This window comes from Chlamydotis macqueenii, chromosome 19, assembly GCF_036417535.1.
Source record: "Chlamydotis macqueenii isolate bChlMac1 chromosome 19, bChlMac1.mat, whole genome shotgun sequence".
NCBI classification, from domain to species: Eukaryota; Metazoa; Chordata; class Aves; order Otidiformes; family Otididae; genus Chlamydotis; species Chlamydotis macqueenii.
In genome coordinates, this window is record NC_141574.1 from 2,374,724 (window position 1) to 2,391,003 (window position 16,280).

Consider the following 16,280-nt stretch of genomic DNA (forward strand, 5'->3'; position numbering starts at 1 on the left):
TGGCAAGGTGTGTGCAACATCCCCCTCTAGTGAACGCTTTTCCTGAGCCTAACAACCCGCTAGTGCTGTTGGGATAACGGAGTTACTCCTTCAGCCCGAGCAGGAGCGGGCTGTGCTGTTGGGCTGGGCTGTTGCTGGTGTGCCAGTACACCAGCGAGCCAGGACTGCAGTGTTGAAACGCCTGAAGAATGAAGCTAACTAGTGGAGATGTGTTTATTTTTTTTTGCCTAGGCTAGGTGGGGCTCAGTAAGGGAATGTTCCTACAGGAATTTAAATCTGAACAGTTCTGAGTTGGTGGTATCATTTATTTTTGCTTGGTATCATTGAACTAGATATCTAAGTTAAGGTTTGCGAAGCTCAGTTCAAAAATGTCAAGTATAGCGATGACAGGAAAGAGGGGTTTTCATCACCGTTTGCTGCAGGTATCTTGTCTGGGGAAGGTTTGGAATATGATGTTTTCAAATGGAGCCCCATCAGTAAACGGGGACTGTGGGAGCACTACATCCTCGTCTTTTGCTGACGTACAGGAGCAATGTTTTAACTGGTGTAATTAAACCTGGAATGAGCTGTTCGCTGCGTTCTTGGTGAAAGCTGGGGCTGTGGTGCTGTGGAGGCTTACGCCATCATCTTTCTCTCTTTCTCTGCTCTCGTTCAGCGTTGGAGTGGATGGTGGCTGGGGAAATAGCAGAGTCCCTCAGGGACACAGCTCTGTTCTTGCTGAAATTACAAGCACAGAGCTGCCTGGGCATGAACATGTAGTGTTTACTCTGCCAGTATGAATACAAATAGTCTTATTATAGGAGATTCTGTACCCAAAGACCACCAAAAAAAAATTAGGAGTTTTTTTAACCCTTGGTAGACTTTGTTGTGCTCAATCTGAAAAGAAATTGCATGGCTGTTGTGGTGTGTATAGTGTGGTTATCCAATGCACAGGTTCTGGCCATGCCTCTGGCTGATACACAGTGGGCTGAGTCACTGGAAAGCGAGATAAATGAGGGGAAAACATGATGTTCCCCCTGCGCTTTTCAGTCTGGCTGCTGAAGATCACCTCCTGTGGAGGTATACATCAGACTCTAAGCAGCTTTTTAATGACTTCCCAGAAATGAGGTGAGGGCGCTGGTTGCAGAGATGAAATCCCAGCCTGGGGTTTGGTCTCGCGGAAGCCTGGAGAGCGGTCAGGCCAAGGACGGAGCGCCCTGTGCCTCCCCAGAGAGGCCGGGAGTGCAGACCTGTCAGCACAGCTTGTCTGCTGCTGGACCAGTCGCTGCAGGACCGTGTGCTGCTGGAACGAGCTCTCAGGCTTCAGTACCGGATTCTGTTACCAACAGCCGCTGCACGCAATAGCGCTGGTGCACAGGTGAGAGCGGTCAGTCGGAGGCGCAGGTTCCAGCAGCATCTGAAGGATAGATGACATTCAGGAGGTGACGAGCTGCCGGGCAGGTTCATTCCTCTGTGCTGCACTTGCTTTATCTGGATGAGCTGACTTTAGGCTTGTATGGTTTAATCCCGTTCGGCTAAGGAAACAAATTTCCACACACATGCGCTCAAGTTTCTTTCCGAAGAAGATGGCTGCAGGGGTGGAGAAGGAGGAGACAGGATGCTAGATAAATTTGGAGCATAAGCCTTTTCTTTGTTAAGGCTGTAAGTGGATCCATTTTGCTGTTTTTGAGAATCACTCTGCATAGTGTCTGGGCAGAGTACTAAACATCTGATCTGCCAGGAAGCAAAGATCCTTGGGGTAATCCATCCGTGTGGCCCTGGCTGGTGGTGTTGCATAGGGAGAGGAGACATGCCACAGGGAGCAGGAGGAAATATTGATTGGTGCTGCACTTCTCCTGTATGATGCCATGGTGAACCATTCTCAAAATAGAGCACATAGGCTCTCTAAACTTGTCTGAGTTTGTTAAGCAAGACTTTTCTCCTAGGTAGATGTGTTTGACTTCAGAATGCCGGGAGCCATATACACTGAAATTCACGTTACGGGGGAGGTGATCCCTAAAGAAATGAGTACAGCGGGGACATCGGGGTTCCCAGGCTCTGCACTGGCTTGCTTGGTGGCCTGAGGCAGAATTTTCACTGTGTCAGTTTGTTCATCTAGTAAAAAGGTTCTGCTTATAAGGATAAGTTAGACAAAAATGTTCTAAGAGTCTTTGAATTTGTACTTGCTAAGTCAGTACTGGGTGTTAGGTTCCGCAGCTTACCCCCAGGTTTGGTTAGTACCCCCTGATGGTCGGTGATGGTGGAGTCTGTGCCCCAGAGGTGCGGAGGTGTGAGCTGTTTCCATTCAGACCCCAGTGAGCTGACAGGTGGGAGTGCTTGGTAGGAACTTTCCAAGTAAATGTGTTTTTTTTGTTAAAAAAAAAAAAAACAAACTTTTCCTTTCTTCCCAGTGAAAGCTGCTGATTTTCTGAATCCAAAGTCTTTTTGAGAAATTATACATCACGTGTTTCTTACTAAAGAGGACATTTCTGTTGAAGTCTTCTGACTGCAGTGAATACAGCTGCTGTTGGTTCGTTGGAGTTCCCCGAGTGTTCTGAGCCGCAGCCGCGACCGTTCCCAGTTGCAAGTGAGCGCCTGCCGTCGAGGTGTCGGCTGTTCTGAGGCAGGCTTGTCTTCCTGTTGGAGCTGTGCTACGCAGTATGAACAATTACGTTTTCTCAATGTGAAAAGGGGTCAGACACTCCCTCCTAAAGCCTTCAGCTGAGCTCAGTGCCCTGATGGTTTTAGCTCGCAGGCGAAAAGGAGAAACCAGCATAAAATCCAGATTAGTGGTCAGCATGTTCAGCTCAGTGTCAACAACCGCAGCTGCAGTCCCTGCTCTGATTCGGGGCAGAGCAGGAGCTCGAGGCTGAGTTTCTCCTGTCCTCTCAGAGTCTGCAAGCAGGGTTCTGCGCTAACCTGTCTCTGTTTTCAGGAAAATCTGTGAAATGGGAATTCTCGGAACTTTCCCAACACAAGGGGTTTTTCTCTGCTCAGCTTGCGACCACTTCACGTAGCCCACCCCCTCATTTGGCAGTAATTATCTCTTTGCAAAGAAGCCAAGGACTTAATGGACCATGAAAGTACAACTTGCTGTTTGTTCCTGGATAGCGCTTGCTCCTTCTGCGCAGAGGATCCCGCGCGTTGTCGTGGCCGCGCGGGGGAGCTTGCGGTGCTGCTGGCCCTGCCACCTGCTCTTACATCGCTAGCACAGGGACCTTTTCCAGCCTCTTGTCCACCCAGCGCAGCCGGAGTTCTTCCTGAAGCACGTCTGCTGCTGCTTTGGGCTGCAGACGGGATCCTGGGTGTTGCCTGCAGCTTTCTGCTAGGTGGTTCCTATTCTGGATCCTTCATGCTAAGCTTGTGAACTGTGCCCTGGTCTCTAGTTACTCTCCTCTGGTATTTTTTGGATTTTGGTGGTTTTTGTGTGTATGTGTGTGTGTCCTCTGTTACTAGCCTGACTGCTTTGACGCCTCTGCTCACCTGTGAGACTGTTCTGATAAGCTCTGCCAGCTACCACAGGATTTCAGTAAGCCAGCACCCTTGACAAAAGTGAATGTGCCACACTAAAAAGTTGAGAACAGTCTGTAAATAATTTCCAGAGGCAGCAGGTGTAGAAGGGAGCTGAAGAAGAGAGTATTTCATCAGCAGAATCAAGCAGCAGCTGATGCTCTGATGCTCCTGAGTACAGGCTGGATAGAGGCTTTGGGACAAACGGGGTGCGATTCAGCGTACTCCTGGGAGCACGTCAAGAGCTAAGCACCAGAAGGTGGGTGCTCAGCCTGGCTCCAGTCTGGCTCTTAAGATAGACAGGGACCCTTGAAACGGACCAAGTTTACTTGTGTAAGGTTACAAACAACTACATTTTACTCTAAAATGTCATTAAGAAGAAAACTTCAAGTTCATGCCACTGCCTGGATGCTTATTTAGATTATACCACAAGACTTTTAACATTCCTGCTAGTTCAGTTATTTACTTTTTTTTAAAAAAAAAAAAAGGAAGCTTTTTTTTTAGTGGCACAATCTTTGGTGTTTCTGGCTGAGATCTTCACTGGGCGTGTGGGGTGGAGGTGTGTGATGGGGACTTTCTGCAGTGATGCTGGCGGGATGGGTTTGAAAGGGAGCAGCACGTCCCCCTGCCTGACAGCGAGCAAGGAGCCGTCTGTCCTCTGGGAGCCTTCCACCTCCACCTCCGACGCTGCGCTGTGGTAAAATGGGGAGAACTCAGAAAGTATCAGAGCTGTGTGAACGCAAAGTGTACATGGCTGGAATTCGAAAGTATATGGCAACTCAGACAGGATTTAAAAACACGTTGTTGCAGTAGCTCTGCAGAAGACACAACCTGTAACGTGGTGACACCCTCTCCAAACGCCCGTTGAAGGCGGCTTTGTTCTGAAGATTAGCATATTAGCGGGAATCGGAGTGTGGAGCGGTAAGTCCCTCAGCCTGCTGGAGAACTCACTACATGACTTGTCGTTCTTGAGCTGTGCATCCTGATGCTTTTCTATAGCGCTTTATGTATTTTGACTACAATTTACTGTCATCCTCTGGCGCTGGGGCTGCACCACCTGCTGGTAAGACCCAACTGATCTTCAGGGACAAGGGAAAGTGAGCGTAAGGAGCGCCTGCAGCAGCACCACACATCCCCTTCATCTCGGTCTCACGCGCTGTGCGTGCAAGATGTGCCGTTTTCCCTGTTGGCACTAGGTGTCACAGTTTTTCCTTCTCAGTCGCATGAGGATCAGAAATAATCCATAATCGGAGCCGTTAGCTGGAGCGTTGGCAGGCGTCCTTTCTTGTGAGTGTGGGGAGGTTCGGCCAGGTGAAACCCAGGACGGCGGTGGGCAGAGGGCTGCTGAAACTCAGCTTGGGCAGCTCCCCGCGTTGCCTGGGGCTGAAAGGTGTAGCTAATGAATTTTATACAAGCAGAGCTTCATAGCTGAACTGCGTGTTCTGCTTTGTCACCCCATGTTCCTGCGGTTTATGAGAGGCACGGGGGATTGAAACGTCTGCTGGGCTGCTTACGGCCGGTGGTGAGCGCTGGAGACAAAGCGGGGAGTGGGTAATGGCAGAGTCAGTGAATTGACATGAAGGTGAAGGAAAACACCGATGCGTCTTCTCCCACCGCTATTTTTCCCAGAGATTACTGTAAAACTAGTTGTTTCTCTTTGGGTTTCCTAGCCCTTCCTGAGGAGTTTTGGGAACACTCCTCACCCAAAGGCTCTTCTGGCAGCAGGAATGGGTTTAAATGAATAGGGAAGCTGGACAACCGTGTGTGCCGCACAGCAAGGGGCGTCCCCTTGTCTGGAGTCCCCCTGATGCAATTTCAGAAGGTGATCCTCCTCTGGCAGAATAATTTTAGCCCCTAGCAATGAGATGCTCGGGGGTCACGGTCAGACATGGGATGGCGACGGGTAGCAATCGGGACAGAGCCCGTTTTTTGTCATGGCCTGGAGAGTGTTATTTCTAGTAAAAGCTGGAATGTCTTGTGACAAGTGGAGTGTAATACAAATCAAAAGAGCAGCTCCCTAGCATCACTGAAAGCTGATTTATTTCCCTCACTTACAGACCTGGAGCATTTACTGTAACTTTAGGAGCAGGAGGTGTGTACATGGGAGGATGGGACCGGTGCGGGAGCTGTTTTGAACTCCGGAGTTGGGATGGATGCGTGTCATGGAGCAGCTCCTTGGCTGACCAGTGACTGCCCAGTTAAGCAGGAGCACTCTGTAATGCCTTGAATTGTTTGAAGTGTTAATGTTCATGCAGATCAGCATCGTCAGTGTGCTGTTTCTCGGTGTTGTAGGTGCAGTATCTCCTATGGCCTGATTTTTGTAAAGGTACGTGCATGCTGTAGCAGTCCGAGAAGTTCAAGATTTGAAAAGGTTTTCCTTACAGAACCAGAGGTTATGGGGCTCTAACATACCTTTGAGTTAGAATGTATCATAATTATTTAAAAGATGAATTTTTGGAAGGTTATAAGTAAATAGATTTTTTTTTCTTTTTAATTTTATATCATCAAATATGACTGTTGAGTTTCATAATACTATCAAACAAATACAGAATTTTAATTTTGTTACCTTGTAATTCTGACTTTTATCAAATACTTACATTTAAATCACACTTCTAATGTTTTGGGATGTTTTGTTAACGCTTTACAAAACTTAAATTCTTGGGTGGGAAGTAACCACCCACATCACAGGTGAGGCTGGCAGAGGACACTGAAAGCAGTGACCGCCCAAATCGTGTCTTACTCAAAGAGCAACTACAGCTCCAGATTTCTTGAAGGGTTTTAAAATCCTCAAATACAAGCATTACTGGATCAGAGATACAAGTGATGGCACAGAGTTTTATTCTGTATTTTTACGTATGTTTGAACATGTGTATGTGGATTATACAGGTCCTGTAGACAAGAAAGTTCTTGCCTACCAGCAAGCTCCCGATAACATTATCTGTCGCTCTCTGGAGTATATCTTCATCCGTCTGTAACTTGACCAGGTGCAAACTATTCCATCTGAAGTTTTCAAGCCTTGCACTCTGCCTAGGGAGGGCAGGCTCGTTTGGAAACCTTCATCAAAAATGCGTTTGTTTTGGAGAAAGAGCTGGCAGTGTTGCTCACAGTTGATATTGTGGGCTTGGAGCAGAAACTTGAATTTGGTGGAGAGTTGGGCTGGGTTCAGCGTTTTGCCATTTGCTACCCTCAGGAGACACTGTGGAAGCTCCATACCTCGCCACACCGACGTGCGTGCAGTAAAACTCCTTTTGTGCTGTCTGTAATGGGGTTTTTGAGCTTTCCTGTTGGTACTCTACGTGTCCATCTGCTTTCCCCAAATATCAGCCAGCCCCTGGCTGGTTTGCTTCCCGGCTTGCTGTCCAGGGGCCCTTTGGTCCACCGCAAGGAACGGAGACAGCCCGAGTTCCCCTCTCCGTCAGTCCCCTGCGCGACGCCTTCCGCCGAGCCTTTGTCCCGTCTCCTCCTGGAGCCGTTTTTTCCCATCTCTCACCCAGTTGGCCGCCTGCTGCTCGGAACCGTGCCAATGTGTGGTTGGCTGGACTGCCTGCGACCGCTGCTTTGATCGCTCAGTGAGCCAAGGAGAGAATGAAGGGATCCTGGGTTCTGGCACTCCACCCCTGTCAGGGCGCTGAGTCTGACTGCCTCTAGCAAACCGCGTGCATCGTGCCCTTTTCTGGGAGGTGGTTCATGCTGGAGATACACATTTTACAGCTTTTGGTCACAGTGTAAGCGCAGAGAGTCTCTCTTTCAGCTCTGACGTTCCAGCAGCAGATTCAAATGATGAAATACCCAAACTGGTAAGTCTGCATCGTGTAAAATTTCTGGGGACGTCTTTGTTCCCTTTCCAAACACCCCGTGTCCACGGCTGTGCGGCAGGGTGGTTCCGCATCCTGGGGTCAGCGGTTTACCTCCAGGATAGGCACAGGTTGTGAGGAGGGAGTAAAGCACGCGTTCTTTGATGTAATGGTGTCGGAGCGTGCGTGCACAGTGGGGAAGAAATGTGCTTTTGTTAGTGCTCAGCTTCAGCGTTTCCAGTGCGCACGTGCTAGGCTGCTACAGCTGTTGCATTTCCTTTCTTACTATGAATTTTGTATGTGATAAATACTGACACGCAAATGTATTCACATTTTTAATATATTTTTAACATATAAAATTTGCATATGATACAGATGCAATGGAACAGGAACGAGACAATATTGTTGTCGTGGTTCTCTAAGTTCACATGTCCTACTTGGAAATTTTGAGACCCACACTCGAGTTTCCGAATTTGGACATAAATAAATCAAATGGAGCATGGCATAGAGTACCCAGGCTCAAGCATCATCATTCTCATGAGAGGAGTCTCTAAACCAACACAATTGGCACGGCTGGAGTGTGGATGCTGTCAAATAAGAAGCTTTTCTTGTTGACATCAGATTTTCCGTCAGCTGCTCTTCTCCAGGAATTACAGATCCCGCTAGGAAGAGGCTGACAGCCTCCCTCTGCCTGAACACCAGCCGCCCTGCGCGTTGGCGTCCCGCGGGTTGGAGTCCGTCGTGCTCTCAGGAGGAAGCTGGGATGGGTTCCTTCTCCGTTCCCCTCGGTGCCCGTTGCCAACAGCTCGGGCTGCTGCCAGCAGTTGGTCTGTAACTGCACCAGCGTGCGTGGTACCCTTCGCGTCGGCAGCGCAATTAATGGGGGAGTCAATTTTGGTGTTAATTTTAGGCCATGATTAGTGTTGACACTGTGTGTCAAACTAACGGCGTTTACGAGCGCCATGAAAACGAGCGTTCGTTAATACCGGGATTTTACTGTCTGTTAATGGTTGCAGTAAGGCAGAGATCGTGTGGGAGAAGCTGTGTGTAAAATTATCTGTATAAAACTTGTGTAGTGTGTGTGTGCCGTGCCGTTCTGCGTTGCTGGTGCTGTTTGGGGAGCAAACATCTGAGCGCTGAACCCTAATCACAGCTTGGACCATCGGAAATAATGATCGCTCCTGAGCGGAGGCCGTGAATAATTCATTCCGCTTGATTCCCGCGTTCTGTCCAGCGATACTTTTCAAACCAAATGTGTTCCTGCAGGAGAAAAATGGTCCCACTTCTTCTGGAAATACTGTGGCACAAATCATTTTGCCAACATAAAAACAGTTAAACGAGACGGTTCCTGCTTTTCTCTTTTCCTGCCTCTCTCCGCCATTCCTGGGGGTGCTGGAGCAGAGCTGCCGCAGGAGGAGCTCTTCCAGGCTGCTCTGGCTCTTAAGAGCCCGATTCGAAGCCACCGCTGCTTGCTGCCACCCGTTGTTGTTCTGGCAGTGCTCTTAGGTGATTAGCTCAGCCTCTCTAATTAACCTGTCAACTTTCAATTTTTTTTGCATGCTAAACTTAAAAAAAACTAACTTAAAAATATCTTTTTTTTTTTTTTTTTTTTTTTCCTGTCCGTAAATTTAAGCAGAATCTACGTTGTTCATAGCGACACCATCCTTAGTTGTGTCCTGGGATTTTTGACTGGACAAACGGCAGAGCTGTGGACTGAGGAGGCAGAAAGACACATGAGTTAATAAAGTGGTGCGCTTTAGTTTTTCTTGTCTTAAACTGCACGTGGGTGCTCCATGTTTATCAACTGTAAGCTATTTTCAAGAGTTTGTGTTTACTGTGCCCTGCCTAGACAGGTTTTCCTGTTCTACTAGTGAGCATTGACAGAAGGGATTTTGTTTGCGTAGAGGATGCACCGTGTCAGGTTAGGGAGCTGTTCCAAGATTTCAGTTCCAATCCGAATTGTCTAAATAAGAAATGCTTTTAATTTTCCTATTTTCTGTACTGTCAAAAATCATCAAGCTGGTGAAAGCGAGGACAATCTCTTACGTCATGACAGGCGGGGCGGACTGTGGGACCAGCCCTGGGTGCTAACGGGGTTCGGCAAAGCCCTGTGAACTGCCGTTGCTTCCGCGCTATTTTGGAAGAAGTTTGTGGTGCAGTTTTAAAGAGAGTCTTACCCCGTCTTCCCTGTGGGTTTCTATCAACAACTGAAGCTGGTTTCTGAGGGGGTATCAGAAAGTTTTGGTGAGTGCCTGCTTAAAGGATTTTAGTTATGGCAGGAAAAAAAAAAAAAGCCTGTAAACTACAGTGAAGAACTGAGCTGCGGTAGGTGATGGCTTAGAGATGGGCATCCCTTATTTCTTGGAGGTTGCTCTTGAGACCTTTAGCTTTGGGTCTGCAGGCTGTTCTGCCCTGCTCTCTGTAACTGCAAGCTTGCCCGAAGTCGAGAGTTAGAACAGAGACGCGATATCCAGCCCCTGGCATCTCTTCTCCTGCAACAGTCAGGTCAGAAGGACAAAGCTTGCTTTTCTTCTCATTTTTCTCACCTTTATTTTTCCCTTTTCTGCTCTGAAAGTCCGAGGGAGCTGTGTGGTTTGGTAGGGATGAACTAGGTTGCCCTTCCAGGCTCTGCACTGGTTGTCTGGGTGACCCGTGGTCTCCGCAGACACTTCTGGTCTGCGTGCCTCGCCAACAGCTGCATCCAGCTGTTTTTCAGCATTACAACTTTCCCCTTTAATTTTGCACTAATACTGGTATTTTAGCGAAGCATCCCACTGACTTTTGAGGATTTATGCCCCTGTCTTTGAAACTGCTGCAGTACCTCTCTCTTCTGAACGCTGCAGTTGGAGGCTAAGGTGTAACAGTAAATCTGCAAATATTCGGAGGCAAACAAGTGAATCCTTTGCGACGTATCAGTGAAAATAGCAGTGAGTGAAAGCGAGACGAAGGAGAAGGGGAACCGAACCACCGCTGTTCTGTTAACTCGCGATCTCAGCTCTCAGAGGGGAGGTGTGAGGGAAGGATCTGCCAGTGGCCGTTCTCGCATTTTTGGATTGCTGCCTGCTTTCCTTCCGATGACCCTTTGATTCATTCCCCTGCTTTTAATTTTTTTTTATGAGCCTGTTATGGCGTATCTTATTGCAGATGCTGATTGGATCTCAGCTGCGTATTGTGCCGTTTTGATTTGGATGAAATGGCAGATATCTGTCTGCTGCCTCTCCCCCTCCCGCCGTAGTTCATCGCGTGCAGGATTCCGAGTCCCCGCGATGAGAGTTTTACCCTCCTGATGGCAGAGGATGTGCAATCGGCTTGAGGAATGTGTACTCAGAGCTTATGATCCCTGAGCAAGCAGAGACCGGGTGATGCATGTGGCTTTCAAGGGACGCCGCTATTTCCATCTGTTAACGGCGTTCCGGGATGGCCAGCTCCCCAGTACAGCGCCGCGCGGCAGCTGAGGGATGGGAGATGCAGGGTACAGATGTTGCTGATCTCCATAAGATGGGCGAGAAGAGATCATTGGGTGATTTTAAAAAAGAAAAATATGCGGCAAAAAGCATTACTCACCCAGGCAGGTTTGGAAAGAAACTGCTGCAATATTTGGGAAGGAAAAGGGAAGAGCCAAAGAAATGAAAGGAAGGACAGGGGGAAAAAGAATGGTTATGAAATAAAAGGATTGTTAAAATGAGGACAGAGTGAGAGAGAAGCGAGGTGGTGAGGTTCTGGGGTGATATCTGGGCAGCCAAAGCAGATGGTCAGATCCATCCTTGCCCTGGGAGCTCTGGCACGCGGAATGAATGCAGCACCCTGCGAGGGGGGCAAATGTGTTTTGGATCTGTGACAAATCCCTGAATGGGGAGAGGGAGGGCCAGTATTAGTGTCTAGGGTGGGAAGAGAGCAATGGAGGATGTGCTCCAGCGAGTGTGGAAAGGATGAAGTCCTGCCAGCTGTGCTCTGTGCTGGCGGCGTGTATCTGAGCTGCTGTTATCAAAGTTCCCGAAGACAATACCAAAACTGCAACACAAGCAAGAAAGATGGCTGCTGCGCGATTCCCCTCTTTCACGTCTTGAAGATAAATATTTAGTTTTTGGTTTTTTTCTCTGCTCTTTGATTGCAGATTGGGATGGTGGCCTGGAAGATGACTCTGAAGACCCCCGAGTATCCAGAAGGCCGTGACATCATTGTCATTGGCAATGACATTACGTACCGGATCGGTTCTTTCGGGCCTCAAGAGGACGTGCTGTTCCTGAGGGCTTCGGAGCTTGCTCGAACACACGGCATCCCCCGTATCTACGTGGCTGCCAACAGCGGAGCCAGGATTGGTTTGGCTGAGGAGATTCGGCACATGTTCCACGTGGCTTGGGAAGAGCCAGATGACCCGTACAAGGTAAAGGGGCACAGGAAGCAGAGGTGAAGCTCTGCAATAGCTTGCAAAAGAATCTTATTTTTATACCGCCTCTTTTAATGGAGGTAAGATAAATATTTGCCAGACCATTAGGCCCAAATTTCTCCTTGGTGTTGGATCTCTCAAGCAGCAGGACTGGGATCCAGAATGAGATGGTGCTAAGTGTTGAAAACATCCCCAGCGTTCACTGACCTCAGTTGGAGCTCCGATGTTGAGAGGATGTTCTCATCTGGAACTAAATTCTGTTCCATTGAAACTTGCTTTTTGGAAGAGGTTATTGTTGTCAGGAAGGGACTACAGATGGGAATGAGATGAATGAACTGTTTTTCCCTGCAGGGATACAAATACTTGTACCTGACTCCTCAAGACTATAAGAAAGTCAGTGCGCTGAACTCGGTTCACTGTGAACATGTGGAGGACAACGGAGAGTCCAGGTAAGCACAGGCAGGTCAGAGTAAAAAGCTTCCTGTTCATCCTTGGGTGTACAAGGTGATGCATATCACGTCCTCGGCTTCAGCTAGGATGTTCTTTGGGATCCAGGTGTGTAGAAAGCCGTAGCTGCGTGTGCTCAGAGCGTGGAACAAGAGAGTTAGAAGTTGTGTCGTGACATGCCTTGGTTGAGGCGGTGCCTGGGGGCCCAAGCCATGGCTGAGGTCCTGCAGCGGTAAACACTGAATAACCCGGACAACGATTCTTGCCCAAAGACTTGCAGTCTAAATTCTGAAAATTACTTTTCTGCTAGATTCCGTAGAAAGGATAAAAGAATTCCTGAGTGGAGGCTAGGCTCTCCATGCATTTTGAAGGGGTGGGCTGCAGCGGTTGCACTGAACTGCCTTCTGGCCTGTGGTTTTCCACTCACGGCTGCGCTAGGTACCTGCATCTTCCCAGCTACATCCCAAAGGCAGCACATCTGAAAATGAGGTCCCGGAGCTAGGCTGCAGCTGCAGTGGTGCTCCTGGGCAGAGGGAGGAGGATGTACTTAAGAGAAAAAAAAAAAAAAACAACCAAAACCAACTCTAGTTTGCAGACTGGCAAGCTCTGAAAGAACAAAGGGATGGTGCTGGGTGCGGGGAGGTGTGCGTGCCTGCGTGTGTGGTGGGGAAGTCAGTGGAAAAGACAGAAGCCAGTCTGAGAGCACTGAGTAAGAAGGGACCATGCTGGGCAAGGAAGGCAGGAAAGAAGGAAGTAAAGAAAGGGTAAGAGCCTCGTTATAATCTCTTGTTCTATTTCTTTTTCCTTTTGCCTGCATTCTCTTCCTTTCTTGCCCTTTTTCCTATAATCGGCCTGCTCCTCACGTCCTGTGGGAACGACAGAACACTTTTCACGGGCGTTCCTCTCCCCTGGCGTTTCCTCTTTGCAGTGCTCGTGTGTAGGACTAGTCCGTGGTGCTCAGCGAGGCTGCAAAACGAGCCCGCGTGCAGGTCCTGGCCGGGTTTTATGCACATTGCTCTTTGGAGCCTTGGTGATATTTAGGCACTTTTCATTTTCTTCGTAGCAAACTGCTTCAGCAGATCACTGGACCTTGTGACTGAAAGGCTGTGTGTGTCTCCCTCAGGTACAAGATAACAGATATTATCGGAAAGGAAGATGGACTTGGAATAGAGAACCTCAGAGGATCTGGCATGATTGCTGGAGAATCATCTTTAGCCTATGAGAACATTATCACCATCAACTTGGTAATTCTCCACGGCTTTCTCTCCTTCAAACGGTATTGTCTGTTCCAGCTAAAAATCCAGAAGATCCGTCTAGGATGAGGCTTCTGGTTGATGTAAACTGGCTGCTGTAGGCTTTGAGCAACGCTGCTGGCACCATCGCAGGGCTGGGGTCCCTTTCAGACTAGATTTAGAACACTTTTCTTAGAAAACAGTCATTTGGCTTCATGTTTGCTCAGTCTGTAAGTTACTGCTTCTCTTTTTTAGAATAACATACACGTATGTTCAGATACTGTGTTTTAAAAAAAAATAAATAGATTCTGGAGTTTTGCAGTGAGAGTGGGGTTTATAGCCTTGTAATACAAACATGCCTAGTTTTATCTAGATGTTTGAATCGATAAGTTTTGGCTGTGTGGTAAGGCAGAAATCAATGTGATTTTTTTTTTTTAATTATTTTTCTTTTTTTTTTTGAGGTTACGTGTCGGGCAATTGGAATTGGGGCTTACCTGGTTCGGCTGGGTCAGAGGACCATCCAGGTTGAGAACTCTCATATAATCCTGACTGGCTACGGAGCCCTCAACAAAGTAAGTCTTGCATTGCAGCCTCCAGAGCTGTGTGAACTGAGGTGGTGCTCCTGTGAGCTCTGCTGGGGACTGGAGGAGCCGCACCGCTCTGGACTGGAGGAGCCGCACCTGTCCTTGCGCTCGGTCCCTTTGGCGTTCTCCCTTCTCAGACCGCTCCCGATTGAGGAGGAGAGCTGACACAGGGCAGCAGCTGTGAAACTTTCATGCCTTTGAAGTCTTTTTTTCTCTCCTCTCTGGTCAGAAAGGAGTCCTTTCGTGCACCTGCTTTTCTTGACGAGAGCATCCTGTTGACAGCCAGGGGCACTGTTCCTGCTGTCCGGGTTGGAGATTGGCAGGGGCCCTAGGCAGAACTGCACGCTGAAGGGTTTGAGCATGGGCCAGGTGATGGGGAAGAAGGAGAAGCAGCTTTTAACGTAGGCTGTGTGCAGTGAGTAAATGACAGAAGTGGAGAAGCCCACCGACTGGGCAGCATCTCCCACCCACTGTGTGCTGCGATAGAGGAAACGGGGCTGTTCCCAGTGTCTGCAAGACCATGTGTCAAAACACGTGGGGCAGGATCACCTCGACTTTCCCCCATCCGCAGCATTGCGTTGATGCTGAGGGAGCCCTGAAGCCTGAGAAGGTGTATGGATGGTGATTTTCAAGGGGCCAGACCTGCTGGAAGTATCAGCTGTGGGGGCAGGGAGGAGTAACTCTGTCTGGAAGAAAACTCACTGCTTTCACTACTAAAGTGGCTCTTTTTATTTTTTTTTTTTTTTTTCCCCTCCCCACCAGAGGCACTTTTTCTCCTGTGCTGCCCCAAGCCTATTAATACCACAGCCTCCAGCTCCTTGTCTGTAGCAGATGCGGCTCGCAGCCGACTCCGCTCTTGTCCCTCTCACCGAGGGCTTTGTTTACGTGGGAGTTAGGATTGTGCGGGCGCGAGCGCCCTTCCCCATTGTGCAGCTTTGTTCTCAGGCACTCTCCAGCACCTGGGGTGGTTGTGCTTCAGCGCAAGCTGTGTTTCAAGGAGTGCCTGCCTGACAATGGGAGATAAAAGGAAAATAGTCTCTCGTTGAATTATTCCCATGAATAAAGGGGGCTCTGCAGAAAATGAAGCATTGATCCTATCAACTCTAGGATGCAGCACCCTCAGTTAGATCTCTTACACACATCACACACACCTGCATCAACGGAAGGAAGAGAGGCATTTGAAGATCCATCCTTTAAAAAGAAATTGAGTCAGTTTAGTGCTTGCTGAAGTGGAGTAAGTTGCCTGGTTCCAGCTGTCATTTGGTGGGGATCGGGGCCCTGCAGAGTTTCCCAGATGGCAGGGCCAGTCTGGTCAGTCCCCCTCTCCTGCTCTCTCCTTTCCAGGTTGAACTGCACTCTCTGCCCGTGGAAGGAGTGAGTGTTTTTATAGGACTAGTTTAATCTCACTGAATTTTAGGCACTTAAAAATTAAGGATTTAGTTTAAATGAAGCCCTGACATCTGCCAGCAGGCGTAGGCAGAAAGAGATGCTTTCTGGGGGTGACTTAATTCATCCCAAGTATTTCAGTGGGCTGAGCAATCCCACGGGTCCTTTCCTCTCCTCCCTGCTGTGTTGCAAGGGCGTGTATTTTAATGTAGGCACTGAGCTTCTACCTGCCTGTAGGCCAGGCGAAGGAGGAAGCTATTGCATCCGATCCAGTTTGCCCAGTAAAGCAGCTAAGCCCAGGCCCGACAGGAAATTTACTTCTCCTTGAGTAGTGAGAGACCTGGAACCCCCACTGGGAATCCCTCCTCCATCACTGGATGTTGTGTGATGTGTCTTGCTAGTTCTTGTGATCTTCGATGACCAGTCGCTGCGGTTCTGGTCAGAGCTTCTTGAGTGGATCCAGCTATGGTCGGGTCACTCTCAGCCAGGGACCAATTAAGCAAAGCCTTCCCTTGTAGGAGCGCGGAGGCTGTTTGAGCAGGGTGTATGATGTGTTCTTGTTCATTCACGTGAGTAAGCCTCCAGAAGGGTCTCGTGGTGGAAACCTATTGTAGTTTTTCTCTTTGGAGTGAGTGAGCCTTGCTTCCTGTGGTTCCTTAGAGTAGGTGGTGAGAAGAGCCCTGCGCGGCAAAGTCAGCACTCTGCTCGGTGGAATCAGCAGGTCACCAGCCCAGCGGCGGGGTCTGAGGAGAGATCAGGACTGAAACAAAAATAAATAAATGGAAACCGCTACCTTGCGTGACAGTTGGAACTGGGTGTTTTCTAACACAGTTCCATCCAAATATTCCTTTAGGTTTTCCCAGTTAGGTGTCAGAGAGTTGGGACAATTTTTTCCATTGCTGACTTTTAAATCCTCTCTTCGTGGAGGATGCTGTGCAAAGCTGACAGATTACACATCTTC

At 48.7% G+C, this 16,280-nt stretch overlaps 1 protein-coding gene across 7 annotated transcripts in view; it reads left to right on the forward strand.

Moving 5' to 3' along the window:
* The window catches only part of ACACA (acetyl-CoA carboxylase alpha), a 129,186-nt gene that overhangs the window by 72,735 nt on the left and 40,171 nt on the right, over positions 1-16,280 (forward strand). For all 7 annotated transcript variants that reach the window (XM_086763185.1, XM_086763184.1, XM_086763187.1 and 4 more), the window contains 4 exons: positions 11,398-11,667; positions 12,022-12,119; positions 13,241-13,361; positions 13,811-13,921. In XM_086763185.1, the coding sequence (XP_086619311.1) occupies positions 11,398-11,667; positions 12,022-12,119; positions 13,241-13,361; positions 13,811-13,921 (600 nt within the window). The remainder of the gene's footprint in view (positions 1-11,397; positions 11,668-12,021; positions 12,120-13,240; positions 13,362-13,810; positions 13,922-16,280) is intronic.